The 26458-nt window shown below is 35.6% G+C and overlaps 1 protein-coding gene across 6 annotated transcripts in view; it reads right to left on the reverse strand.

Annotated features, from left to right (window-relative positions):
- Positions 1–362: 362 nt before the first annotated feature.
- LOC121422275 (cholesterol transporter ABCA5-like) overlaps positions 363–26458 on the reverse strand; it is an 80986-nt gene continuing 54890 nt past the window's right edge. For 5 of the 6 annotated variants that reach the window (XM_041617195.1, XM_041617193.1, XM_041617194.1 and 2 more), the window contains 18 exons: positions 24141–24212; positions 20626–20819; positions 18533–18737; positions 17674–17807; positions 16991–17251; positions 15571–15855; positions 14505–14642; positions 13693–13788; positions 12602–12693; positions 12313–12424; positions 11744–11962; positions 10927–11099; positions 10443–10518; positions 8848–8942; positions 8057–8173; positions 7369–7643; positions 7110–7165; positions 363–5792 (listed from right to left, as the gene is read on the reverse strand). In XM_041617195.1, the coding sequence (XP_041473129.1) occupies positions 5634–5792; positions 7110–7165; positions 7369–7643; positions 8057–8173; positions 8848–8942; positions 10443–10518; positions 10927–11099; positions 11744–11962; positions 12313–12424; positions 12602–12693; positions 13693–13788; positions 14505–14642; positions 15571–15855; positions 16991–17251; positions 17674–17807; positions 18533–18737; positions 20626–20819; positions 24141–24212 (2759 nt within the window). In that variant the 3' untranslated portion in view covers positions 363–5633. The remainder of the gene's footprint in view (positions 5793–7109; positions 7166–7368; positions 7644–8056; positions 8174–8847; positions 8943–10442; positions 10519–10926; positions 11100–11743; positions 11963–12312; positions 12425–12601; positions 12694–13692; positions 13789–14504; positions 14643–15570; positions 15856–16990; positions 17252–17673; positions 17808–18532; positions 18738–20625; positions 20820–24140; positions 24213–26458) is intronic. The other variant, XM_041617196.1, reaches the window with a different exon arrangement.

The raw sequence follows: 26458 nt of genomic DNA on the forward strand, positions 1-26458 counted from the left end.
CTCCCTCCGGACTTCGTCTGCGGGGGCATAAAATCTTCTGTCAGGCAAGACAACAAAAATTACAATGGGGGGGGGGTTAAGGCCCCTTAACCTCATGGTATTCTATGCCCCCCCCCCCTGCTACGTACAGTTTATCCATCACTCTTCAAGGTTGCGTTTCAAGACAGCAAAACAATATACATGTACCTCCTTTTCTCTCTTTAATCATTACTTGTAAACAATCCAATTTACATCACTATAATCCATTAAAAAAATCATTACAAGTCTTGTTTTTAATATTGGTACATCTCACAGAAAACACACATTCACCTCCCCAAACCCCTAATGTATGTCCACAAAATACACAACATCAGACATTGAATGATGGTGAAACAATTAATATTTATTCATCAGACAATAGCATTACTAAATACATTTCAATGTTAGTACTCGAATATATAGTGAATTCCTAATCACTTTCTAAAAACATCATTCTTTCACCAATACAATTTTGAATGGTATGAAAAGTACAATATACTGTAAATGTAATGATAATAGGAAGGAATGAATGTACTGTATCATGTAGACCAAAAGTTTTCAGTATATTCCCTTAAATAATTTTCTGGTAAGAATGAAGATTAAAGATTAAAATTTATTGATCATGCACAGAATCATATCAAATTCAGCAGTAACAGCTTTATTTCCCAAAATAAATCTGCAAATTATCGAATATCATCACTATAATCACAATGTATCGTTTCATTATTTTTGTTTTTACACTATTCTTTACTGTAACATCTGTTCTTGCCCTAGGCTATATGGCAATAAGTTCATATGCCCTACATCCTTTGGCTTGAGAAAAACCTGTAATTGTGCTGTAAATAATGAGCATATCGCTCAAAGGCTTTGGTCTAAAATATGGACTGGTCCAACCAAAACTTAAGAACTTTCTGCAGAAACCTCTTAGTCATTGAATACTTTATTTTTCTATACGTGTTTAAATTTTCAACTTTATATTGTAATCTAATTATTCTTTGTTTATCGTGTGTATTATTATGAATTGTAAATGAAAACAAGAGTGGAAAAAATCAATTCAAATCAAATCAATTAGAGAACTTTATAATCATCTAAAATATGCAAGATATTTCCTTGGGTATCACATTGAATACATAACATCTTTGATCACTTCAAAACTTTCTATTAATCTTATTCCCTGTCTAAAATCATTGATTTTGTGGTTATCCAGAATTTCAATTTACAAAAAAAATTTATAGAACATACAGTGCATATATGCAAGTGAATTGAGATCATACAAACAAAAATGAATAACAAGTGGAGAGCAGAATTGTGTCTTGCCGAACAAACCCACACGAGGGAAGATTGGAAGTACAATGTTGTGCATTTTTATAACAAACAGTATTCATGTGAGTAAGCATTATGATCATTATTTTCAAAGTAAATTTTAGGATTAACATGTCAACGATGTGCAGTTTTCTGCTTTGCCACCCGCCTTGCCACACAGTCAGAAATCTATTGAAACTCCAAGCTGATACTGACAAGCAGCTTTCTTCGAACTCCATTTATGACAGGATGTTTATCTATGTTTTTTAAGGTTCCTTCAATTTTAATACAACACGAGATTTTGACCCACAGTTCAGGTGAACTTAAATGGATCCCAGCTTACTAAAATCAATTAATAAATCTATGCAGCATATCAAATCAGATCGGAAAGGTTGACACAGGATAATATGGCAGATATTTGTCAAAAGTTTTTTTTTTAAATGGGCAAACCATCATGGAATTACATGATAGGTGTAGAGATATAAAGATGTGAAAGCCATGTGGGTTGATATAATGCAAAACATTAGAAATTTTTATTAAAATATACAAATAATTGAGAAAATTCTCATAGAAGGGTGTTTAACATGAATAAAGGGACACTGTTTTTTTTTTATGAGATAGATATCAATAATAAAAACAGGCATACAATTTGATATGGGTATTCAAAAAAATTCCCTTTCAATAATGGTTGCACAATCCACTGTGTGCATATTCAGTGTACATATACAGAAATGAAAGCCTCATAAAAGAATTACAATATTTTCAGGGGTGATCAAAAAGTATTCTGGGTGAAGAAAAGGTATTTTTTAACTTTTCTGCAATAGAAATTTCATAAAATATGAATAAAGTAAATTGTATTTTTGTGAAACCTGCAGTTTTTTGGTTTAAAAAAAGTACAAAAATGCCAGAAGGGGAAAACTTTGCTTCTCTGAATTTATGGATATTTATTCATATGTATTCCCAGTGGGTGCACATTATAATAACTTTCCACATTATCATTGAAAATAACACTTTATCTAGCAATGTTAGATACAGTGACCGTGATGGTAAAAAAAGTCAACAGCTTTAATTACAGAATATCTCGAAATAAAATTTTCCTTTTTTTCTTTTTAATACTTTAGTGCAATGACATAAAGACCGTTTGTATCAAATCACAATACAATAAAAGCACATAACAATTACAAATACACAAACAAATATACCTTGTTTTCCATAAAAAGGATGAAATACTTCAATATAAATGATACCTGACTATGTGTAGATAAATAAAAATGAATATATTTGTAAATATATGTATATGACAAAAATATTTATAGTGTCTTTTATATCATTCCATTCTTAGTAATAAAACAAACAGACTCTTTAAAAAAGTGTAAAGTGCCTCAGATCAACAGATACATTTCCTTGTTGTTGCTAAGTTTATTAGAATTTACTATGTTCATCAAACAATTCCTGTTGACTTCCAAGAGGTGGAATTCCATCTCATATCTTCTGTCATAATAAAAAGAACACATTCATAATGAACTTTACCCTCTAAAATTCACCTGGATAATAATCAATTCATTGACATTATACAGTAACAAATGCAGCTAGTAAAATCAGAATGATCATGAATGTGAAAAAATAACAAAATGATGTCAGACAGTTCAAGGCAAAGATACACCAGACAAGGGGTATATTTGTCTGCAAACTGTCTGAAAAAGCCTTCATAAATTGCAAAAGAACCACCCTAAATTGCTAGTGGGTAAAATGCAAAGATTGCAAGGCATACTTTGGCACACACTGAAGTAGAGAAATTGTTCCCTGTTTACAAAAATAGTAATTTGCTCCTAGTAACAGTACGTCATAAATATACTTTGGATACTATATACAAAAAGATTATTTAATAAGTTACCAAAATTGTTGGGAAAAAACATCAACTCTTGCAATTGTGGTAGTGAAGATACTCATAAGAGTGTAATTTCCTCTTAAATTTAAAATCAACCTTCATAAATCGCTGAAACATTAAATGAAAAAATGATAAAAAGACTATGTTCAAATACAAAATTGTTAAAACATGTCACTAAATATCTGATGTCTACACATGGACTAAATTTTTAAAATGATGAAATTTGTAATAGTATGAAATGCATAATGATGTTTATTAATAAAATGAAATAATGATAACATCTAAAAAAAGAGAAAAATTCAAACTCGAGAAACATATATTTATTTTAAGTTTGTTGCCTGGTTGGCAAACGGACGTTGGATTTTAGCATACATTAGTTCCCATTCAAGTTAGTCAGACAGAAGTACGTTAACTCTTTGCTGCTTTGTTCAACTATAGTATCTGTAAATCTTGTGAAGTCTGTGCTTGAGCTAACGCCCTTGAAAATCGCTGTACACATTAACCTCTTTCCCTTTTGCCAGCCAGGCGAGGAGTTGAATAATATCTAAATAAATGTTCTTCACGCCACCATGTAACAGTAAAGCTGGATAAGAACATAGATGACTATCATCTCAAATAATAAATAGCAAAAAGGCCACCTTGTTAGTACTGGATAATTGTACCATTAATATGTAATGCACATTGTTTTCAATGTCTAAGATTTGAGTACAAATAGAATTCCTGAATTTGACGTAAAGAGAACTTGAAAAGTCACACTTGAAAGACAATGATAAACACAAAAAGCAAAATGGTTCCCACAATTGAATTCTGACCCTTCCAAATTTCTGTGACTGTTTAAAGAAAACATGTTTGGTAATAGGACTAATGCTTCCTAGCCCCTCCCCTCAAGAAAGATCAAGAATTTGGTTTATGATACAACTGAATGTTTTCCAAAGTTCCCCTAGCAGTTTAATAATGTAATAAAACTGTCTGAGTCATCAATTATGAGCATCAAAACCCCCAAAACACAAAAAACACCCAATAAACTTAATTTAAGTTTTTGTCAGTTTTTTAATAGGGTTATTTTTGCTGTTGTTGGAGAGTGTTTTTGGTATGTAATGTTGAATTACACTACATACCTAACAAGCAGAATAAACTTCAGGAGACTCAGACTTCCAACGTTTAAAAAGGGAATCCCCTGAAAAGTGAAACCACAAATTCGATTCCAAATAAAAAAAGAATAAAAGGTTTTCATAGTAATACAATGTAGACAATATACCTTTGAACATTAAAACCAAGCACTGATTCATATTTTACGTAATTCAGGAAATTTAAGGAAAAAACAAGGAGGTTCATGAACCACGAGCCTTGCCTGATATCGCGATCAATAAAATATGCAATAAGATGTTTTTACCTTATCATCCTCATAGACAAATGTGTGGTATAACCCAGTGGTCATTTGTACCAAGTGTAAACACAAAGGATCCAAAATTAAAGAAATGAGAGCAATTAGAACAAAAACTTGACCTTTTGACCCCATCACCCTCATGGACACCCATTTGGTATTACCCAATGATCAGATGTACCAAGAATCAACATAATTGATGCAGAAATAAAGAAATGAGAGCAAGTTGAACAAAAACTAACATTTTTAACAGACTAACAGACCAAGAGGAAAAGTGATTATTAGGTCTCTACCAAACTTCGTTCAGGCGAGACAAAAAGCAATTAATCTTCCCAAGTATTAGTGACAGAAACTGAAGTTATCATTGCACAAAATTTGGTCAGATAGCAATCATCAGAGAGAATGATAAAGTCAATTGCACATGGGGAATGGGTGTAATTATATTACCAACATGTTTAAAGGGTTATGTGCCAGTTTTGTATCTTGCCTTACCTGTTACCATTTAATGCAAGGAAAATATGACTGCTGTAACACCCAAACTCTGTCTCTCCAAATCTTGTCTTCTTACATTCATGATGTTGTGGTATTTGATGTTAGTAACATAATTACATCACCATCGACTATCACGGTGAAAGTTCTGCTTAAATAATCTGTTTGGTCCTAGAATTTGGGTATTCAGTATATTCAATTGCTTATATATCAGAAGGGTGATAATATTCTTCATGATGATTTGGCCATTTACATACATCTCAAGAGTCCCAATCAACAGCATAACATTTTAATCTACGTTTAAAGCTCATCAAGTATTCAAATATATTAATCATAAAAATATATATATATTCAACATACAAATAAAAATATTTGTGCACCAAGTACAACAACTGTGAATTGAATAGTGTGAGAGTTTTAGCCTCTCATTTCACAATAATTATTGATCACATTTTCAATTAATAAAAAAGGGTTCTTGTATCAAGAGCTTCTTAGGAAGCTGAATAAATGCAGGGGAGGGGTTCAAGTGGGACAGGAGGGGGGGGGGGCGGATTAAACATCCATATTGACTGATATCTGTGGTTTGGGTGGATGTCGGACACTGTGTCTGCTGCTGGTTCTTCCATTATGTTCATTCTCCTGTGTAACGGACATCAACTCTGCCTCCTCATCTGGACTGTCTACCTGTGTCTTTGCAAATTCAATGAACACCTATTGAGTAAAGAGAAACCAGGGAAGGGTTTATATTTCCTGAGAAGAAGCAATTTTCCTACATCTGTTTGTGCCAATTTGTGTACAGAGGTTCCTTTGAAGCTGTGAGGGCTATACAAGAGAAGCTAATAGCGCGTCAACCCATGCATTTGACTATAGAGACTATAAATAACTTCTGTTGAGTCTGGTCCCAGTTGCATAAACCTTAATACTATTAATGGTAACTCTGTCATAATTGATTACTACTGAAAATAATAATAGCTGGTTGTTATTTTCCCGTAACAATTCAAAGCGCTTTACAGCATGTTATTATCCCAGTCATTGGATTCATTTGAACCCCGCAAGAAAAGTTCCAAATGTCCATTATCTGGGGAGCATTCCTTGCATTCATCACAGCCTCATTATGGCACTGGCAAATTCAAACATACAATAACTTTCGAATCCTACCGGGCACCCATTTAGCACCTGGGTTGAAAGTAGCAAAGTGTGGATTAACGCCTTGGCAAAGGACGCTAGACCGCAGATGGATTCGAACACATGACTCTCTGTTTACAAGGCGAGAGTCGGAACCAACATACAAGGGGCCTGTTGCATAAAACTTTTTACCAGAAAAAAATCTCTGATAAAAACTGAAAGCTAAGGTTAGTCTGATTTCTGCCATTGACTTTAACACAGGGAAAAAATCTGGTAAAAACAACCTGAGTTTTCTCTGGTAAAAAGTTTTATGCAACGGGCCCCAGGGCTCTTACTACCATGGTAACACTGCGCAAACTAAATCAAGGTTTCCATGGAAGTTACAATGAAAGACAAAGTTATCACAATTTAAGGTCTTGTTAAAAAGCATTCTAGAAACAGCATAAATTATGTCCTTTTTTATAGACCATGGGTACTACTTTAAGTGCATTGTACTTGTTTGTTTGAAATTATTTCAAAATTGCAACAAGCTAAAAAACTTATTAATCACTTTCATAAATAAAAAAAATTATTGAACATGCACAGAGTTTCATGAATAACCATACAAAATTTTATTTGCTGAATAATATAAATAATTGTTTCATTATTCCTTTTCATATACATTATACATGTAAGCATCACATTTAGGAGTATTATATTGGATCTAATGAAGCCATTTTGCCTTATAGTGACATAGATAAAATAACAATTACATCAAGAATATCAGAGATTCCTTTTTCCATAATCATTTAACTTTGATTGTTCATTCACTTTGATATTCAATATTGTTTTGTATATTCATAATGAATTGAGCTAATAAGGACATCTATTCAACATACAAATATAATATTCATAGAAACTCACCTGCTCTAATGTGGTCTGACTGAAGCTGTATTCTTCAATTCCATAATCTTGTTTACCTAAAAAAACAAGAAAAATAGGAAGAGTAATAGAGACATATAACACCTATCTACATTTGGTTTTCCATGAAATTATTTTTCCTGTCGAAACATGTATTAAAAGAATCTGTCTATAAAGACTTGTTTATTACAACTATTTTTCCTGCCCCCTTGACCGTTTTCAATTAAGCTCTCAGAAAAATTCAAAATCCTCTGCTACTCACCTTGCTCTAAGAAAGCAAAGACGGTAGAGAGCGTGATGTTGCTATCCCGGGGGATCTTGTAAGTGATGCGCTCAGCGAAGCTCTCGGTGACCTCCGCATCGGGGATAAGGAGAAGGACCTGCTTGTGAAGAATGTCCATCTTCTCGTCCAGGATGTCCAAGATGGCCGTAGTGGTCTGGTCACTGGTGTAGTACTGGACACCAGGGTTAAGTTTGATCTCCAGGATGTAGCCCCCACCGTACTTGTCCTTCAGATGCTGGGTTGTCCCAAGACATCTGGGGGTGATGAAAGATAAATTCGAAAATAAAAAGATGAAGGATTTTGAGGAAGCGTTGGATCAGCAACAAATGGGTTGGTATGAACATGTGTTCAAGGCAGCTGTTGAAGGGTGTTTAAATTTCAAGTGGATGGTAGGGAGCATTCAAAGAAGGCACGGAAGAAGCAAGTGGTAAGGAGAGAAGGAAGTTTGATTGGAAGGAGGATACACTGAATAGTGTGAAGTAAGGGCACTGGGTGAAAGGCATTTCTTCATCAAAGCATGCAGTTAATACCATTATTCTTGTTATCAAGACTAAAAGTGATTTAGAACTTCTTATTACTACTGAGATCATTACATGGGGAAGAAAGGGGAAAGTGGATACGTTCAGATTGTCTACCATTTATACTTCTCACAGCAACATGGACTAACCTGAGTTGTCCTTGGATCATGATGCCCACCCTAGAGCACACAGCATCAGCCTCTTCCATGGAATGAGTTGTTAAGATGGCTCCTTTCTTCTCAAGGAAACTTGATGTGATGACATTCCTGTCATAAAATAGTGGCAATGATGGTTCAGAATGGTTTTGATAAGACAGCATTTGATCATGAAAGAAAACAATGTTGAAAGTTTTATTGACATTCATATACATACAATAGCTTTATTTCTATATGATCACCATTATCACAACGATGAATACCTTGAGCAACATGATCGGCATTGTTATTAGAAAAACTGACATCAGCAACATCGCCACTATCGAAACCAAACCATCACTATCCTTTCCACTATAAATAAGCACAACAACAATAACCCAACATCACTACAATCACCATCATCATCATAGTCATCATCATCATCATCTTCATCATCATCTTCATCATCATCATCATCATCATCATCATCTTCATCATCATCATCACCATCATCATCATCATCATCTTCATCATCGTCATCATCATCATCATCATCATCTTCATCATCACCATCATCATTTCCATCATTACCACCATCATCATTATTACATCCATCGTCATCATCACAACATTCACCATTATCATCAATAACATCATCATCATCAACATCATCATCACCACCACCATCACCACCACAATCACAACTTACATTATAACTATACACAAATCTAATGACCACCACCATCTCTACCATCACCATAATATCTATAATACCACCATAAATCTACATCCTTCCAATATCTTACCAGAGGAATCTCTTTGAGCTCGGATCCATACCAGTAGAGGGTTCATCAAGAAGAACAATCTTTGGGTTACCAAGCATACTCAGGGCAAAGCACAGCTGTAGTGTAGTAAAAGAATCAACCAATATATCAAATAATTGTCATTTCAATACATTTTAGTAGAAACTACACCTAACTCAAGTAAAATACAACATCCAATGACAGTGGCGTAACTACGGGGGGCATGGGGGGGCACGTGCCCCCCAATCGGCTGACCAAAAAAAAAAAAAAAAACGGGGAAAAGGAGAAAAAGAGGGAGAAAGGAAGATAAACGTAGTGGGAAAAAAGATATTATTGTTCATTATAATGTCATATTATATCGTAATTATGTTATGTTATATTACATAAGAAACATTTTTTCATAACTTTACGAAACATAATTTGCTCAGGGCCTATGTCTTCATTGTTCCTGGTGCTCGCATTGTCTGTTTAACGAGATATATAACCCTGTTATACTAAATCCTCCCGTTTTCAAGTCAATATACAGCATACTACCAAATATATTTCCTCGCACTTCGAGTTATTATTGTTTTATGTACAATAGTATGCTTCTTTTTCATGACTACTCAAAGTGATTGCCCCATTTTAAGGTCTTAATATAAAACATTTCCTTCGCAGTAGTGGATTGGTGAAATATGTCTGCTCTCCATGAATTCCTAGAATCAGTCCTTAAAATGTCCCTTTTCTGATCTGAATATCAAAAATTTTCAGCTCGCGCTTCGCGCTAGCATCATATGGTAAGTGAACTACGTATGGTCTTTGTGAATTCCTACAAACAATGCCCCTCTTCGGGTCTGAATTTCCTAAATTTTCAGCTCGCGCTTCGCGCTCGCAAGATTTGATTAGTGAGATGGGTATGTTAATCATGATTACAAGTGCATTATGTGCATGTTTAGATGTAATTCTAACAAAATCAGCAAGCGCTTATTGGCACTCGCATTAGATGACTATGGTGAGATGTGTATACTCTAAATGGATTCCTAAGATATAGTCCTTAAAATCTTCCTGTTTGGGGTCAATATTTACATAAATTTCAGCTCCCGCTTTGCGCTCGCATCATTTAGTGAGACAGGTATGTATCATAATTACAAAAGATTAATTTTAGTGTCCCTTTTTAGGTCTGAATATCAAAAATTATAAGCTCGCGCTTTGCGCACTCACTAGTGACTCAAAATTTTTGCTGGTGCCCCCCCAATGCCATGACCCACGGTACGCCACTGTCCAATGAACTAAGAACTGCATGACTTTAAATCTATGGAATATTCATAAAGACATCATACTTTTTTAAAACCATCATCAATATACAATTGCATAGTAATAACAATGATCATTATTAGTGTACTAGTTTTGCACTTAAACCACTGGACCAAGCAAAAACCCTCCTTGTTTCTTATCTACACAAGAAATGAGAGCAATGACTATAAACTTATAAAACTCAAGAATGCAATTGTGGACAACAGTGAATATTTACCCTACTTTTAATTTCTATTTAATGGGGAAAACAAAGGGTGAAAGTGTTGTATATAGAACAATCCTAATATATAATATAATTTTCATACCTTTCTTTTAGTTCCTCCAGATAATTCCTTTGCCTTTTTATCTGCATGCTCCATAACCCCAATAGCAGACATAAAACTGAGTGGGCAAAACACATTAGTGTAAAATGCAATTACATCTTTATGACTAAATAGCATTTAACTCTACATCTCTCATAACAATACAAGATTTTTTAAATGCTTATTCTTTAATTCCATATTAAACAAAGTTTATTGCGATTTCGTATTCGGCCATACCAACTTTGAAAGTTTTCCAAGATGAATGGTGCTGTACAATACTGTTTATAATCACCATCATTATCATTTTCATTATCATTAATAACATGATTATCACCATCATTATCATAATCAACCTCATCATCATCATCATCATAGTCGTCGTCTTCATCATCGTTGTCATCATCATCATTATTCATCATCATCATCATTGTCATCAACACCAAAAATAATTCATTTCATAATGCACAGTACAATGACTCAAACTTACTTATTAGCGATTTGTTTCCTATCCGATGGATGGATTCCTTTAAAGCCAGCGAACCCTTCAAGATGTTCTCTCATAGTGACGTCTTCCCACAGAGGGTCTATCTGAGGGCAGTAGCCCAAGGAGGCGTAGGCATCGCTCAAGGCTGAAGAAACGTCATAACCTCCGACACGAACCTGCCAAAGAGGGTGATGGCTATTTTTATGAGGTGTCTTAAAACATTTCTCTTCAAAAATACTTTCAAATGTTATCTAGAATGCAGTATTCCCCCAATGTTACTCCTTTCCACATTTCATTATTTTCCTTTCTTATAGCACATATACATTTTGTGAGAAGCGCTGGATATAAGAGGGACAGGAAAAGGTGAAATTTCTTCATAAAAATCGAATAATGTCAATGAACAATGAGATATATTTTCTGCATACATATTAGTCAGAATGTCTTGAGATTTGATGAGAACATATTTGATGACACCAGACTCTGTAGCTGTGGAAGGTAATGGAATTCCCAGTAACATTCCTCGATACCAGCATTTGGGGCTTAGCTCTGTAACAAGTCTATGGGATTTCACAATTCAGTAGTCAAAGGGTTAACAGAGACACAATAGCCAGAATACGGAACATTGATATGATCATTATACAGTACAGAGAGAGAGAGAGAAATTGATGTGTTTCTGCTGTTTTTAGACTGCTGCCTTATATTTTTCTTGAGTTGACAACAGGTTATGTAAAGCTGAATATACATATACTTTGAATATTCATCCACAGCTTTTTTCATACGTTCACCAGAAACCCTTGAAAAGGAAATCAATTGAACCAACCTGTCCGGTAGTAGCCTCTGTATCAGCTGTAACCACGTTCATGGTAGTCGTCTTGCCTGCACCGTTGGGTCCTAGAAGACCCAGGACCTCACCAGTCTGAACAGTCAGAGACAGGTTACGAACGGCAACCTTGGTAGTCTCCTTCTGGTCGCCACCGCAAGCATCGCCGGTCCTCTTCACAAACTCTTTCCTCAGCTCGGAGATGGCTACAGCAGAGGCCTGAGGAAGGTGACATACTGATTTTAAAAAAATCTTATTCAAACCCATTACAAACTTACTGATAATGCTTAACAGGTATTCCAAAGAACCTTGGCTCAGGCCCAGACCTCAGCCCAGGTTTAATTTCTAAATGGTTAAAGGGCTTTAGTAATGAGCCAATCATCAAAATGTTTGATGTTTGTGGTTTATAATATTTATTCATGTAGATAAGAAAATGAATATGAAGACCTTGAAATGAACATTATTATCAAGAAATATTGAAGTCAGCATTATAAACAGGGGTACCTTAAAAAGAATTGCTGTTTTGTGTCGTCAAAATCCCTGCGTTACAACTGTATGTAAACTCTTACCTGATCAGACTCATACATTTCTTCTACTTTCATCCTCTCTTCTTTGACATCGCTATCCTCATCTGGAATGACGTCATCATTTTTCGCGGTCGCTCCAACCTTTTTGGAAACACTACAGGAGAAAGAAAAGATAGTGGAAGGGAATGACATCAATTGAATATTTCAAAGAAAAAAGTCATAAAACATTGCGGTGCAATCTTTCTGTGTTACAGATTTATCACGAAAAATGTCAAGGGGTCTGAATCAGCCCCCAGTCTGTTTAAGTTTAAGTGAATACAAATATACTTACAGGCAAGGGCAGGTGTCTGTCACCCTGCCACCTGACTTCACAACTTCACAGAACCTCAGGAAAAAGACCAGCATGAACAAGTCAAACAGTAACTAAAGGAAAGATGGGGGAAAAAACAGAATACAATTTCAAAGCCACATTCAAGAGGTGAAGCACATTGTTTTCAAGATATAGTCTTCAAAATGAATGTGAATTGTTATCATCATAATGAGTTCTGACATAGTTTACGCAAGCTTAACATTGTTGAATAATGACACCGAGCTGAAAATTAGGCAAAAATCAAAGTGAAAATAGCAAAAACAGATACATATGGGTATGCGTACTGATTATGTCATAGACAAAATACCTGTCTATTGCTGGGATGCCATAGTTATATATTTCTGACCAAAAACTAAGTATCTTCACTAATCAGTTTGAACATTTATTTCTACATGCCAAAATTTGGTGGTTCATTTATTTCTACATTTCTTTGTTTTATTGTTACAACTGGCATTTGGCTATTAAACATCACACATTTATGTAAGCCAAATGGTGATTAATCCAAAATTAATTGGAATATAAAAGGAACCATCAACACATACATATAGTCTAGCTTGGTTTATTCTTGAAAAAACAACAATATATTTTCAATTAAAGTAAGGAAACACTATTGCTCTCCTTAGTATCAAATAGTGTACAATAATATTATCTGTAGAATCTACACAATAAACCATGTGGCCACTTGATACAAAGGTTTTGTAATATTATAGTCTATATACATTCTCTATCCACAGGGGAATATTCTGACCAGGCACTTATGATCACATAATGTATCACTTATCTACATTTGCCACTCCCCACAAAGGAGTCAAATGTGCACCCCGTAGGATGCAAACATCAGTGTTATTACATTGGTAAATGAGCGTGCTTGTTAAATAGGGCCTGGCTGGAATGCTCCATGGGGAGTGGAGATGGTGCACTTAATGTGAGAAACAATGCAATCCAATCACTGGGTCTGTAATAATCACATGTTTAAAGTACTTAGTAACAGAGTGTTACATGAGTTTCTTTTTACCAGTAAATAACTCTAATAATATGTCAATGAAACTTACAATGAGCATTGTTGGCCAGATGTATGCATCAGGTTCAAAGTAATCTGCAAAGGTGACACTATCAGCCATTCCCCTTATCAAGGCGAGTTGGTAAACCTGTATGGAAACAACATGAAATATCATTTTGAGAAAAGAGATATTAAGCCCACTGAATAAAGTGTCACTCAGATGTTTTATAGTTTAATTTGATTTTGCCCCACTGCAATGAAGGTCAAAACACAAATGTGTTTTGGGGTCTATTAATTTGACTTTCCCGCTTAAAAGTAGGAAAAAAAATCTGTAAAACGTGAAAAAAAGTAGTTTTTAATTGGGAATAAAGTATTAGAAATTGGCCAGTGTCAGGATGTAACTCTTACTGTAACTTGTGTAAACAGATGAACTCATGAAATTCAACCACAATACAGGAAGTTTGTCAACACCATCTTGGTGAGGGAGGGATCTTGTACAGTATGCACATTCCATGCTTGGGAGAACCTCAAATTTCAGATCCAGATTTTTCCTTTTACTTCACTAGGCTACCATGAAACATTTTCAAAATATACACCATAGTATGGTCCATACTGTGATCAATAGGTACAAATATGGTTCAATTCCTTCTGAAAGTGGCTTCAGTGTTTCAGATCTAGCATGAACCCTTTGTAAACTCTATTACGCTGGAAGTTTTCACAGATATCACATTTTTAACATACTTCAAAAAATGCTGCAAATGAAACCAACACCAGAATCATAGATAAAACATGATTATGATGATGATTCAGAGAGATAAGAATCATGAAAATATATTTCCACCAAAATATTGACTTATACAATACCTTGTCTATAAAGTAGAGAGCTCCAAAGATGGCATAGCCAGGCCAGACCACACACATGACAAGGTGAAATGAAGCAGCAGCAGCCGCTGAGACAAACAGGTCAATGAACATCGTGGGTAAAAAGAGGAACAATGGTAGCTACAACATAAAAAAAACAAAAAAGGAAACATTCAAGAGACATCCTCGAAATGTTACAATGACGAGACTAATTATGGCATTATAGTTTACTCAACTTACAATTATCAAATGACAAAATCCACAGACCTGCCAACCTTAATTATTTCTAAGCCTAAAATCCCATTTTTCTTTGAAATTTAGAAAAACATACCGAACATTCATTATTCTAGCAAGTTTTAAATATCCTATTTCTAAGGGAATAATCCCATTTAGTGTCGCTTTCCCCTTAAAATCCTACAAAATATGATAATAGCCTACTAAATGACAGATCTGAATCCATATCAATTGATCTGGTAACACCTTGTAACATAAATTTCAACTAAAATTGTAATCTCTTAAATAGCAACCTATCCGCTCGATGATGCAGGAATTTCATAGATAAGCTCTCTTTGTGGGCATACATCAGTTTTCAGATTCTTGCTTCTTAAAAAACATTTATGGCAACCTAAATGACAGAAATCTTGACATAACACAGCAATATTTCTTGACTTTTGCAGTAAGGACTTAATAAAATGGCTGAACCTCCACGCATATATGCCTCAGTCAAAATACTGCAATGCTGCAATAATACTGGTCATATTCTGAATTGGTTTTCTGAACTGAGCAAATAATCTGGATTGGTAATATTACTGTAGTAAGGTATTGGCAAACATGGACTAATTAAATTATTCTTCTATGATCTATTGATAATAACCCTGTGTATGGGCTGACCACTGTAATCAGTTTATTACGAAAGCAATATTTTGCAGATTCCAGAACAGTTGACAAGTAAAAGATAGAAGCATTATTACTAATGACACCAATTGCATCTTACCTACTGAAATATGATTGAAGGGGTGGGTAGATTCATTGCATTCATGCACTTCTCGGGGGTTCTTTACAGACTTACCTCAACAAGTATCACAAATGCATAGCCCTGGGCTGTCTCAAATTTATCAAATACAAAACTGATGCAGTAGGAATGGATGATAGCATTGGGAACATACAGGATCACCGTCACAAGGAGAGAGAACACAGCGCCCCCTGTGGTCAGAGAAGGCACTTGCATGGCGAATATGATAATGAGACCAATGATGACGACCAGGAGCATCTGAGCGACATCGATGACGAAGACGGATCCCCAGTAGGAGAGGGTGTCGATACCAGAGATGCGAAGCTGAGCTTTGATCTTCAACTGGAAGTTACAGGGAGATAGATAAACATATGAACATTTCAATAGAGTTTTAAACATAGGTGCTAGTCAAGGTAACAATCTCATAACAAGTTCGAACACAATCCCAAAATTCATCACCTTAGTGTACGTATGTTTAATAAGAAATATGTGCCACATAATTATGGTAAACAATAGGTGACTGGTGAGAAATGTGCAAAATAAGCATGCCTTCTAACCAGGTCTAGGTCTCTTTGTTTTTTTGTAAGTAGGTGGGGGAAGCAGTGCAACTGTAATGTTCATGGAATGAAGAGCCTGAAAAACAGTTTCCCTTGGTGATCGTCATTTATGACCACAGTATGTTTGACCAGACAATGCTAGAAGCAAAAAATAAAATCAAGATGAATTTCCTTCTGGGAACTAATGTAAGTCACTTTAAAAGAATTGATTTTTTTCCTGTTATATTTCCATACATGTATGGAAGGCCCACCTTTGTGAGAACCTGATTCTGTACATCAGACACCATATTGAAGAATGGGAAGTACTGAAGAGATGTACAAGGCAAAAAGGTGCCTTTGAATATAAACCAGGCGACATAGAATTCCAATGATTTGGATCCCAAATTATTTGATTTGCTCCTGACACTAAGTAATCCACATGAGAATGGCAGGTTTTCCTGGTTTGTGACATTTTAAGATCCATGGCTACATAGATTATGAAACAAATTATTCGATTAAAATTTTATGTTTTATGAGCAACTCCCCGTCACCCAACCCCATTTGTGATAGTGAAGGTGACTGTCATATTGTTACGAAGGTGATGGGGGCAATGATAGTGTTGGTTACAATTACGACCATGGCCTTGACAGTAATGATGGCAGAGTTAATGATGACGACTACAGTAACAACAATGGGGGATTTCAAGTTCGGTGTTGACCTTTTGGTGTTGGTGTTAGGTCAATTTTTACAAGATTATAAGAACAAACATAAACTGAAGATGGTCCTGAAAAGTCACTCACTAGTTGTTGAGATGTCAATAATGTGATCTGGATCAGTTTTACAAACTCAGAATAGGTTTTGGAGCTAGGGGAAGCAATCCAAATTTCAACACCAACACCAAGGCCAACACCGGACCTGAAATCACCCAATGAGCCTTTTACCTCTCTTTCCTTGACCCTGTCAATGGGGAACCCCATCAGAACCCATGTAACTCCCAATCCAAAGATATAGACGAAGAGGATACCACTGGTGAAGGTGTAAGTCGGTATGCTGGCTGGTTTGGGGAAGGGATGGCTTGCAGCTGTGATGATAGATTGATTGCCGTAGAGATTCAGGAGGGCGGTAGACATGATGCTGAGGGTCACTGGGAGAGAATGCTGGGCAGTGTCATTGTAGTAGGCCGTGAACTGGCTAGCTGAACCCTGACAATGTTGGTGGAAGAAGGAGAAGAAAAAAGAAAGATAACAATTTGGGTTTCAGATGTGTCAAAAGCATTTTTCTTGTTCAGTGTAAATCTATTTCTCAGCCATGTAATGGGGCAAATACAAATATGATCTTTAATTTCACATTAGTTTATAAAGTGTTCCAATAGCTTTTTTTCATTAAAAACTTTATCAAATTAGATGGAGATATATTTGTTCAACAATCAAATTCTAAATTTCATAAATAATTCATAGATGAAACATGATACAAGTCATTACGATTTCTGAGTGGAAAGTTAAAATGATATCCAAACATGATTCACATTATTGAATCCGTGTCACACAAAACAGGCTTTTGATATACCAAAATGTTCATGTAATTTCATTGAATAATTATAAATGAATAAACTTGAGTCACTCACAGTTGTACCAAGATCCAGGACATCAAAGGCGCCGTTATGCGGGCGATATTCATAGAGGGCACTTAAGTTGGCAGTTGCATTAGATCCAATGTTTAGATTGTCAAACCCTGAAACCAGGTCAGCAATGTTTTGACCTGTGAAAAGACAATAAGTGATGGAACGATCAGCCATAAAGCTGCTTTGTCTTCTAATGCGGACACTTTGACATTTTTCCTTAATCCTGAATACTAAAGATTAAACCCTGAATATGTTAACCCTATCCGGCTTGGGAGCTCCCCCCCCCCCCCCCCCGGCCATATGAACGTCCAAAATGCCCGGCCTAGATAGTGCTGAGGGAAAAGAAGAAAGGGACTGAAGAGTGATGAAATAACATATGGCATATGTGTTTATATTCCCATTGGAATTGTAAGTTTATGCCACTCTGTCTATGTGTATATGCACTTGTAATATGTAAACCCGATGTGAAACAAATTTCCTTCACAGACAATAAATATATTAATTTCAGTTCTAATTTGATACAATATTCAGTGCATAATATTGTGCTTTCCTAAATAATAGCTGTTTTGTTAAAACTTATCAATATACTCCTTAAATAACACACAATGAAAATAGAATTACTGTTTAAAAATAATTTCTAATCCTTTGATTAGAATTTTGTTATCATCACTCAATTTGACTTGTGTTATCACGTTGTTGTTCTTGTATATTCAAATGTGTACCATTACTTGACTAACACTGAGCAGACTCCACAACACCTAATTGACAAAGAGCCATGAAAAAATGTTTTCTTAGTTAAGGACCATCAATCAAAAATAACAATGAACAATCAATCAACACTTTGCTGACACCAGCAACCTACCACTTGGCAGTGAGTTTTGGTACAGGAGATCCGTTGACTGTTCATTGTCCATGCTTCCACCAAGAGGTGAGAAGTACATGGAGGGGTTGAAAACCAGGGGAGCAGGTGCGTCACTAGGTCCATCTCCACCAAACTTGATAATGAGGGACAAGACACCACCGACGACCATCAATGCTATGGGCAGGATCAACCGACAGATATATGTCTATAGGGAAATAGAGAGAAAAAGAGTGTGGTCACCTTGGATGTTACAATTATTTTATTGAAATTCCAATTTTATGTGATATGTATTACATCAGACTAATGTCTCAATAAAGCATTTTACAGATAACCCCAAATTACCCCAGTCAATGGATTTTGCCTTGCCTGTTCATAATGTAGATATTTTTTGCATGCCATGTGACACATTCTAGTGAGGGCGTGCACACCAATATGCTAGGCATACTACATTGGCTTTAGCATCCTATCCGGTACCTATAAAACATCTGGGTGGAGAGTGGCAAATTGGACAATGTTGGGATTTGAACACATGACCTTCTAATTACAATGTGGGGGAAAGCACCACTGCACCATGCTGTTTCAAATGTTACTTATCACCATCATCATCATCAGTATCATCCTCACAATCATCGTCATCACCACCACCAATCATCATCCTCCTGATCATCATCATCACTGTGATTATCATCATCATCATAATCATCAGAATCCTCTTAACCATTATTGTTGTCATCATCATCATCATCCTTGCCATCATCATCATGATCATCTTCATCATTGTCATCATATCATTGTTGTCATCATCATCACCGCCACCATCATCATCATCATCATCACCATCACCAGCATCATCATCATCATCATCATCATCATCATCATCATCATCATCATCATCATCATTATCATCATCATTACCACCACCATCATCATTACCATCAGCATCATCATCATCATCATCATCATTGTCATCATCATCATCATCATAGTCATCATCATCGTAACCATCAGGAGAAGGCAAAAGAATGTGGGAGTGAAATGGCAATAGCTTACTGCTGGATTCCTGGCAGCTCGAATGGCCTCGATATAGATAAGACTCTTGAGCTGTTCATTGTGTTTCACTACAATAGGTTGGGTAGCCATGATGGTTGCCATCATCATCATCACCACCACCACCATCATCATCACCATCTTCACCACCACCATCATCATCATCATCACCCCCACCACCACCACCATCATCATCATAATCATCATCATTATCATCATCATCGTCATCAGCATCATCACAACCACCATCATCATCATCACCATCATCATCACCATCATCATCATCACCACCACCATCATCATAACCATCATCGTCATCATCAAGAGGAGGCAAAAAGAACATGGGAGTGAAATAGCTTACTGCTGGATTCCTGGCAGCTCGAATGGCCTCAATATAGATCAGACTCTTGAGCTGTTCATTGTGTTTCACTACAATAGGTTGGGTAGCCATGATGGTTGCCATCATCATCATCACCACCACCATCATCACCACCACCACCACCATCATCACCATCTTCACCACCACCATCATCATCATCATCACCACCCCCACCACCACCATCATCATAATCATCATCGTAACCATCAGGAGGCACAAAGAACATGGGAGTGAAATGGCAATAGCTTACTGCTGGATTCCTGGCAGCCCTAATGGCCTCAATATAGATCAGACTCTTGAGCTGTTCATTGTGTTTCACTACGATAGGTTGGGTAGCCATGATGGTTGTCATCATCACCACCACCATCATCATCATCATCACCACCACCACCACCACCATCATCATCATCATTTTCACCACCACCACCACCATCATCATCATCACCATCAGCATCATCATCATCATCATCGTCATCATCATAATCATCATCATTATCACCACCACCACCATCATCTTCATCATTATCACCACCATCATCATCATCAATGTTATCATCATCATTGTCATCATCACCATTACCATCACCGTCATCATCATCACCACCACCATCATTATCATCGTAATCATTAAGAGAAGGCAAAAGAACATGGGAGTGAAATAGCTTACTGCTGGATTCCTGGCAGCTCGAATGGCCTCAATATAGATCAGACTCTTGAGCTGTTCATTGTGTTTCACTACGATAGGTTGGGTAGCCATGATGGTTGAGTCCAGTGGAGACTGTTCCATGTTGACTGTTACTGAAGCACCAGCTCCAGGTCCAGAGTCTTCTATTGTCATACCAGATACTGCTCCAGGAGGAACTGCATAGCAAAACATAAAGAATAAAAACCAAGTTGTTTTCCAAGCAGTTCGTTATACCAAGTACATACTTAGGCTTCTCAGAGATACCCATTTCCATTTAATAGGTCTTGATCAATTTACTTTGATATCATGGTCAACCAAGCTCAAAAGAATGCGCTATTACAGAATACTCAATATGATTTGCATATATCAGTTGACAGTATATTACATTCTTCCACAGGTACATGGACTGTATGAAGAATCACTTTTTTTTTACATGAATCAAACATTTCTGAGATATATAACTCATCACCAATGTGATAATAAATCATCAAAACTTTTCATTATATTTGCGATGTTTGTGTAATTTGCCCAGATGGATGGGAATAAGTAAGAATGTTTGAGAGTTCAACACCCAATCTATGAGCCATGAATCTGACATACATGTATATATTCACTGGGAGAATATACTAGTCTTTAAAACAAGTGGAATGCCTCTGGCCATCTCACCTGCATCACGCGATTCAACATAGCAGCATTGCTGACTTTGAAAACTACTATAACTCGCACAAGATGTTCAGTGATACTTGGTTACTCTCATTTCCACGTTTTATGAACTAGACCAATACACTTACAGAGATAGGATGGTAATTCAACAAATACCCCCAATGTGGCCAAAATTCATTGACCTCACATGACCTTTGACCTTGATCATGTGACCTGAAACTTGCACAGGATATTCAGTGATACTTGATTACACTTATGTCCAAGTTTCAAAAGTCAGATCAATAAACTTGCAAAGTTATGATGGTAATTCAACAGATAACCCATTTAGCCAAAGTTCATTGACCTTTGACCTTGGTCATGTGACCTAAAATGTGCACAGGATGTTCAGTGATACTTGATTACTATTATGTCCAAGTTTCATGAATCAGATCCAAAAACTTTTAAAGTTTTTATTGTAATTCAACAGATACCCACAAATCGGCCAAAGTTCATTGACCCTAAATGACCTTTGACCTTGGTCATGTGACATGAAACTCATGCAGGATGTTTGGTGATACATATTTGACCTTATGTCCAAGTTTAATGAACTAGGTCCATATATTTTCTAAGTTATGATGACATTTCAAAAACTTAACCTCAGGTTAAGATTTCGATGTTGATTCCCTCAACATGGTCTAAGTTCATTGACCCTAAATGACCTTTGAACTTGGTCATGTGACATGAAACTCTAATAGGATGTTCAGTAATACTTGATTAACCTTATGGCCAAGTTTTATTAACTAGGTCCATATACTTTCTAAGTTATGATGTCATTTCAAAAACTTAACCTCAGGTTAAGATTTGATGTTGACGCCGCCACCGTCGCCGTCGGAAAAGCGGCGCCTATAGTCTCACTTCGCAGGTGAGACAAAAAAGGAACACCCAACATGGATGGTCTTAGCACATGTACAGTGATGCTAAAAAGTTAGTAAACCCCACCAGAAAGTGAATATATTTCAAGTTTTCAAGTTCTGCGATGTTTTAGATATTTGATTGTGAAGTCAGGTGATAAATATTGCATTTAATAAAGTTTGTTTCTCTGGGCTCGCTGACATTGTAATCAATGCGGTCTCCATTCAACACTCGGCATGAAAGAATCCATTTTATGGTGGGCTGAACACTAACTTTTTAGCACTACTGTACATGTATGTGAGCAATACAAGAAGTAACCACAAATATTTGGAAATATAGAGAAAGATTATACTACAGTGAAAGCCCTATTAAGCTATGACAGTCATGTGGCAAGGTGTATTTAGTTACCAAAATTCCCAGATCCTGGCCTCACACTGAATGCTAAATAGTGAGAACAGCTTGATTTTAAAGGGGAATGAAACCTTTGGAACAAGTAGGCTTGAGTCAAAACAGAAAATTCAATGAACAAAAAAAGTTTGAGAAAAATTGGACAAACAATGAGAAAGTTATGAGCATTTGAATATTGCAATCACTAATGCTATGGAGATCCGCCCATTGGCAATGCGAGAAGGGTGTGTGATATCACATGTGATCAACTTTTCCTTTGATGGACTATAAAATACCCTCAAAATGTCTCTTTTTGTTTTTTCTTATGATGATACAAACTCTTTATCCATGATGTATTCTTTAAAAATCTGTATTACATGCCCTTTTATAGAAAGAACACATGATCTACTGAAAGATGTGATAAAAGAGGCAATTTAAGTGAAATATATACTAAAGGTCCATTACTGGACCTCTACAAAGAACAGAGCCATTATATCAATGGGTCTGAATAGAGTGATCCATCCATATATTTTTATGTGCATTTTTATATTTAATATCATATCTTGTGCAATGTATTTTATTGTGATTTTTATATGGTAAATAAAACCAAACCTAAAGTAAAAGGGAGAGTTGTTCACAAGTGACATCACACATCTCTGTCGCATTGCCAATTTGAGGATCTCCATAGCATTAGTGATCGCAATATTCAAATGCTCATAACTTTCTCATTATTTGTCCGATTTTTCTCAAACTTTACTTCATCTGTTTCTTTGATTTTTCTATTTTCACACAAGCTATCTTGTTCCAAAGGTTTCATTTTCCTTTAATGGCCACAAATCATGTGATTTCTTTTCATCAGGCGTTGACAGGTGAACCTGTTTTTGATTACGTGATTAGTAACAAGATGGCTGATGTCTTCTAATTATTTTTGAAATTATTTGAATCAGAAAAAAAGAAATATCCACAGAAATCAACAAATGAATGAATAGATAATTTTTCTAAAAATGTGTGCTGACTAAAAAGTAATTGGCTAAACTTTATATGTGTCTCATTTTGTATTACAAGTACATAGAGTAAACCCATAAAGTTATAGAGAAAGGACCTTATTTGAAATCTTTATATGGGGGGATGACCCACAACTCTCACATTCAAGGAAATCCTTTATAGCTCAGGATCCATAGAGGTCATGAACCATCCCAATATTTCAGGATTCAAAGAGATAATAGACCTTTCATTGTTATTGCTATTAATCGTACTCTTTATAGGCAAAGTCGATCCATTTTCAAGTTCATTCATAGAAAATAATCTATAAACAATGTCATTGGTATCAGTTTTATAAACCAAATAAATGTAGGAGTCAGCACTACGTTGTAGAGTAGGCAGCCTATTTACACTAAACAGTACACTAACATGAAATTTCCCAGCCAAGGATACAATCACTTACATCTTCGGGATAAATATCAAGTGCTATGGATTAGTAAAAGCTAACATTTAGCAAGAAAGCTTTATATGGGATTATACAGAGATGATATATTTTACTTTGAGGATTTATTTACCATCGGGGACAGGTCCAGGGCTAGAGGTTCCATTAGAAGGTGCTGATAGATTGATTTGAGCGGCTTCAATAGCTTATGAGAGGTGAAATGGAAAATATGAAGCATTAGAAAACAATATGGTTGCTGGTTGCATCAGTACAAACAAATCATGCAATTATGGTCATTTGAATGAAGTAAAAGAATTAATTAGAAAATAAACAGATAAAAGTTTTAAAAGCAAACATTGATACATGAGTCAGTGAGGAGAAACAAAATTGTCCATTTCTATATTGATGGTTCTTGAACGGTGCTGAACTAAAACAGTCATACCATGCACTGATTTTGCAATTACAAGCTTAAAACTTCAATTGCAAGCTTAAAACTTCAAACAATTCCTTTAATTCTGCTCCTAAACTTGTTTCATCTCTATCCTCTCTTTGCACTCTCTTTACTTCTTTGTTCAAAGAATTATGTGCAGTTTTATAAAAATACAATATGCAATTTATTTCATAACCCGTCTTTAATGTCAGATAATCATCATCACCATCATCATCACCACAATCATCATCACCATCATCATTATTACCATCATCATCATATCACAACCAATAATGTATGATAAATTATCATTATCATCACCATAAATTAACTATAGAACTCAATCCCCCCATATCACATTACTAAAAAAACAAAAACAGACCAACAACACAACAATTATAAGGCCTGCAACTCAAAAACGATACCAATTCCATGCATTTGTTTTACCAAATACGGGAGAGATTTGAAGGTATTCAGTACTTTCTTAAAGGTAAGAATTTGTCGACATTAGCTGCAAATTTCATAAAGCTAAACCACTATGGGAAACGATCGTTGAAATTTGGATTGTGATTGGCTGCTGAGCCATGTGTCCATGGTAGTTACCATAACAACAAAGTTACCATTTAATCAGAAGTCCATTATGTAACTGGCCCTAGACATGAAAGTGTAATTGTGATTGCCTGTGATTCTCGTTTCATAAAGGACTTACAACTGCTGTAACTTTGCCATAATGGCAAAGTCAGTTTGAAAGTAGTGTGCAGATGAAAATAATGTAGGATATGTCTCATGATAGAATGAACAATTCCTGCAGCTCTAGGTGGCATTTTTTCCTCTTATTTGATTCATGCGCACACAGCGAAAAATAAACTTGTCTTTTAATTACTCTTCTAAGATATTTTACATTTAGGATAGAAGGTATTTAAAGGGGAATCCAACCCAAATAAAAACTAGTTTTTATAAGGAAAAGAAAATTCAGACAAGTTGATAAGTGAAAGTTTGAACAATATTGGACAAACGACAAGAAAGTTATGATTTTTTTAAAGTTGTAAATATTGGTAATCACTATACCCATGGAGACTTCAAATTGGCCACATATTGGATATCATAGTGATGTAAGGCAAGGACTACTCTTCCATGTACTCCACTACATATTATGGCTAAAATGTCATTTTTCCCAAAAGTTTTATTTCAAATTATATTTTTCTTTCATGAGGACATAAAACAATATACTACCTGGGTTATATTTAGATTACTGCCCCAGGGGAATGGGTACTTAGGAGAAAACCACAAATCCCTGATAATAAAGTACATGGCCTATGGGAAAGTTGTCCTTGCCCCTTGTCATAATTTGCTTACTCAGTTGCCAATTTGAAATCTACATTGTCTTAGAGATCTCAATTTTAAAACAGCCATAACTTTCTTATTGCTTGTCCGATTTCTTTCAAACTTTCACCATTTTGTTAAATCTATTTTTCTCCTTCCCAACACAACATTTTATGGCCAAGGCTGGGTTCCCCTTTAAGAGATATTGGCTTGTTTCAAATACAAAAAATGTTTGATATCCTTTGTAGGACACTTGATACCAAAAAAGAAAATTGGGTTTATCTAAAATGTTAAATTGTATGTCCACTATTGCTTTTCAAGACCTCCTACCAGTTTTTACTAAAGAAAGGGCTGATCATTTTTTTAATAGTAATGCAGCATTTCCCATGTAGGTACACTAAAGTAGAAAATTCTATAACGAATGAACAAAACAAGAAAAACTGCATCAACTTGAAAAGAACACACACACACACAAGAGAACTCTAAAACATAAAATTTCAAATTCTTCCCAGCTTATTCAAAACTATTAAACTTTAGACTTGTGAACTTGTGAAAAATGTGCTGATTAACTAAAACGAAACACACGGTGGGAGTGACATAAAAAATGAATGCTTTGTAAATCCATTAAAGGGGCTACCCAATAACATAGAAGACCAAATTCACTGTTTGAACATCATATTTTCAACGTTCTTGCAATA

Source organism: Lytechinus variegatus, chromosome 10 (assembly GCF_018143015.1).
Source record: "Lytechinus variegatus isolate NC3 chromosome 10, Lvar_3.0, whole genome shotgun sequence".
Lineage (NCBI taxonomy): Eukaryota > Metazoa > Echinodermata > Echinoidea > Temnopleuroida > Toxopneustidae > Lytechinus > Lytechinus variegatus.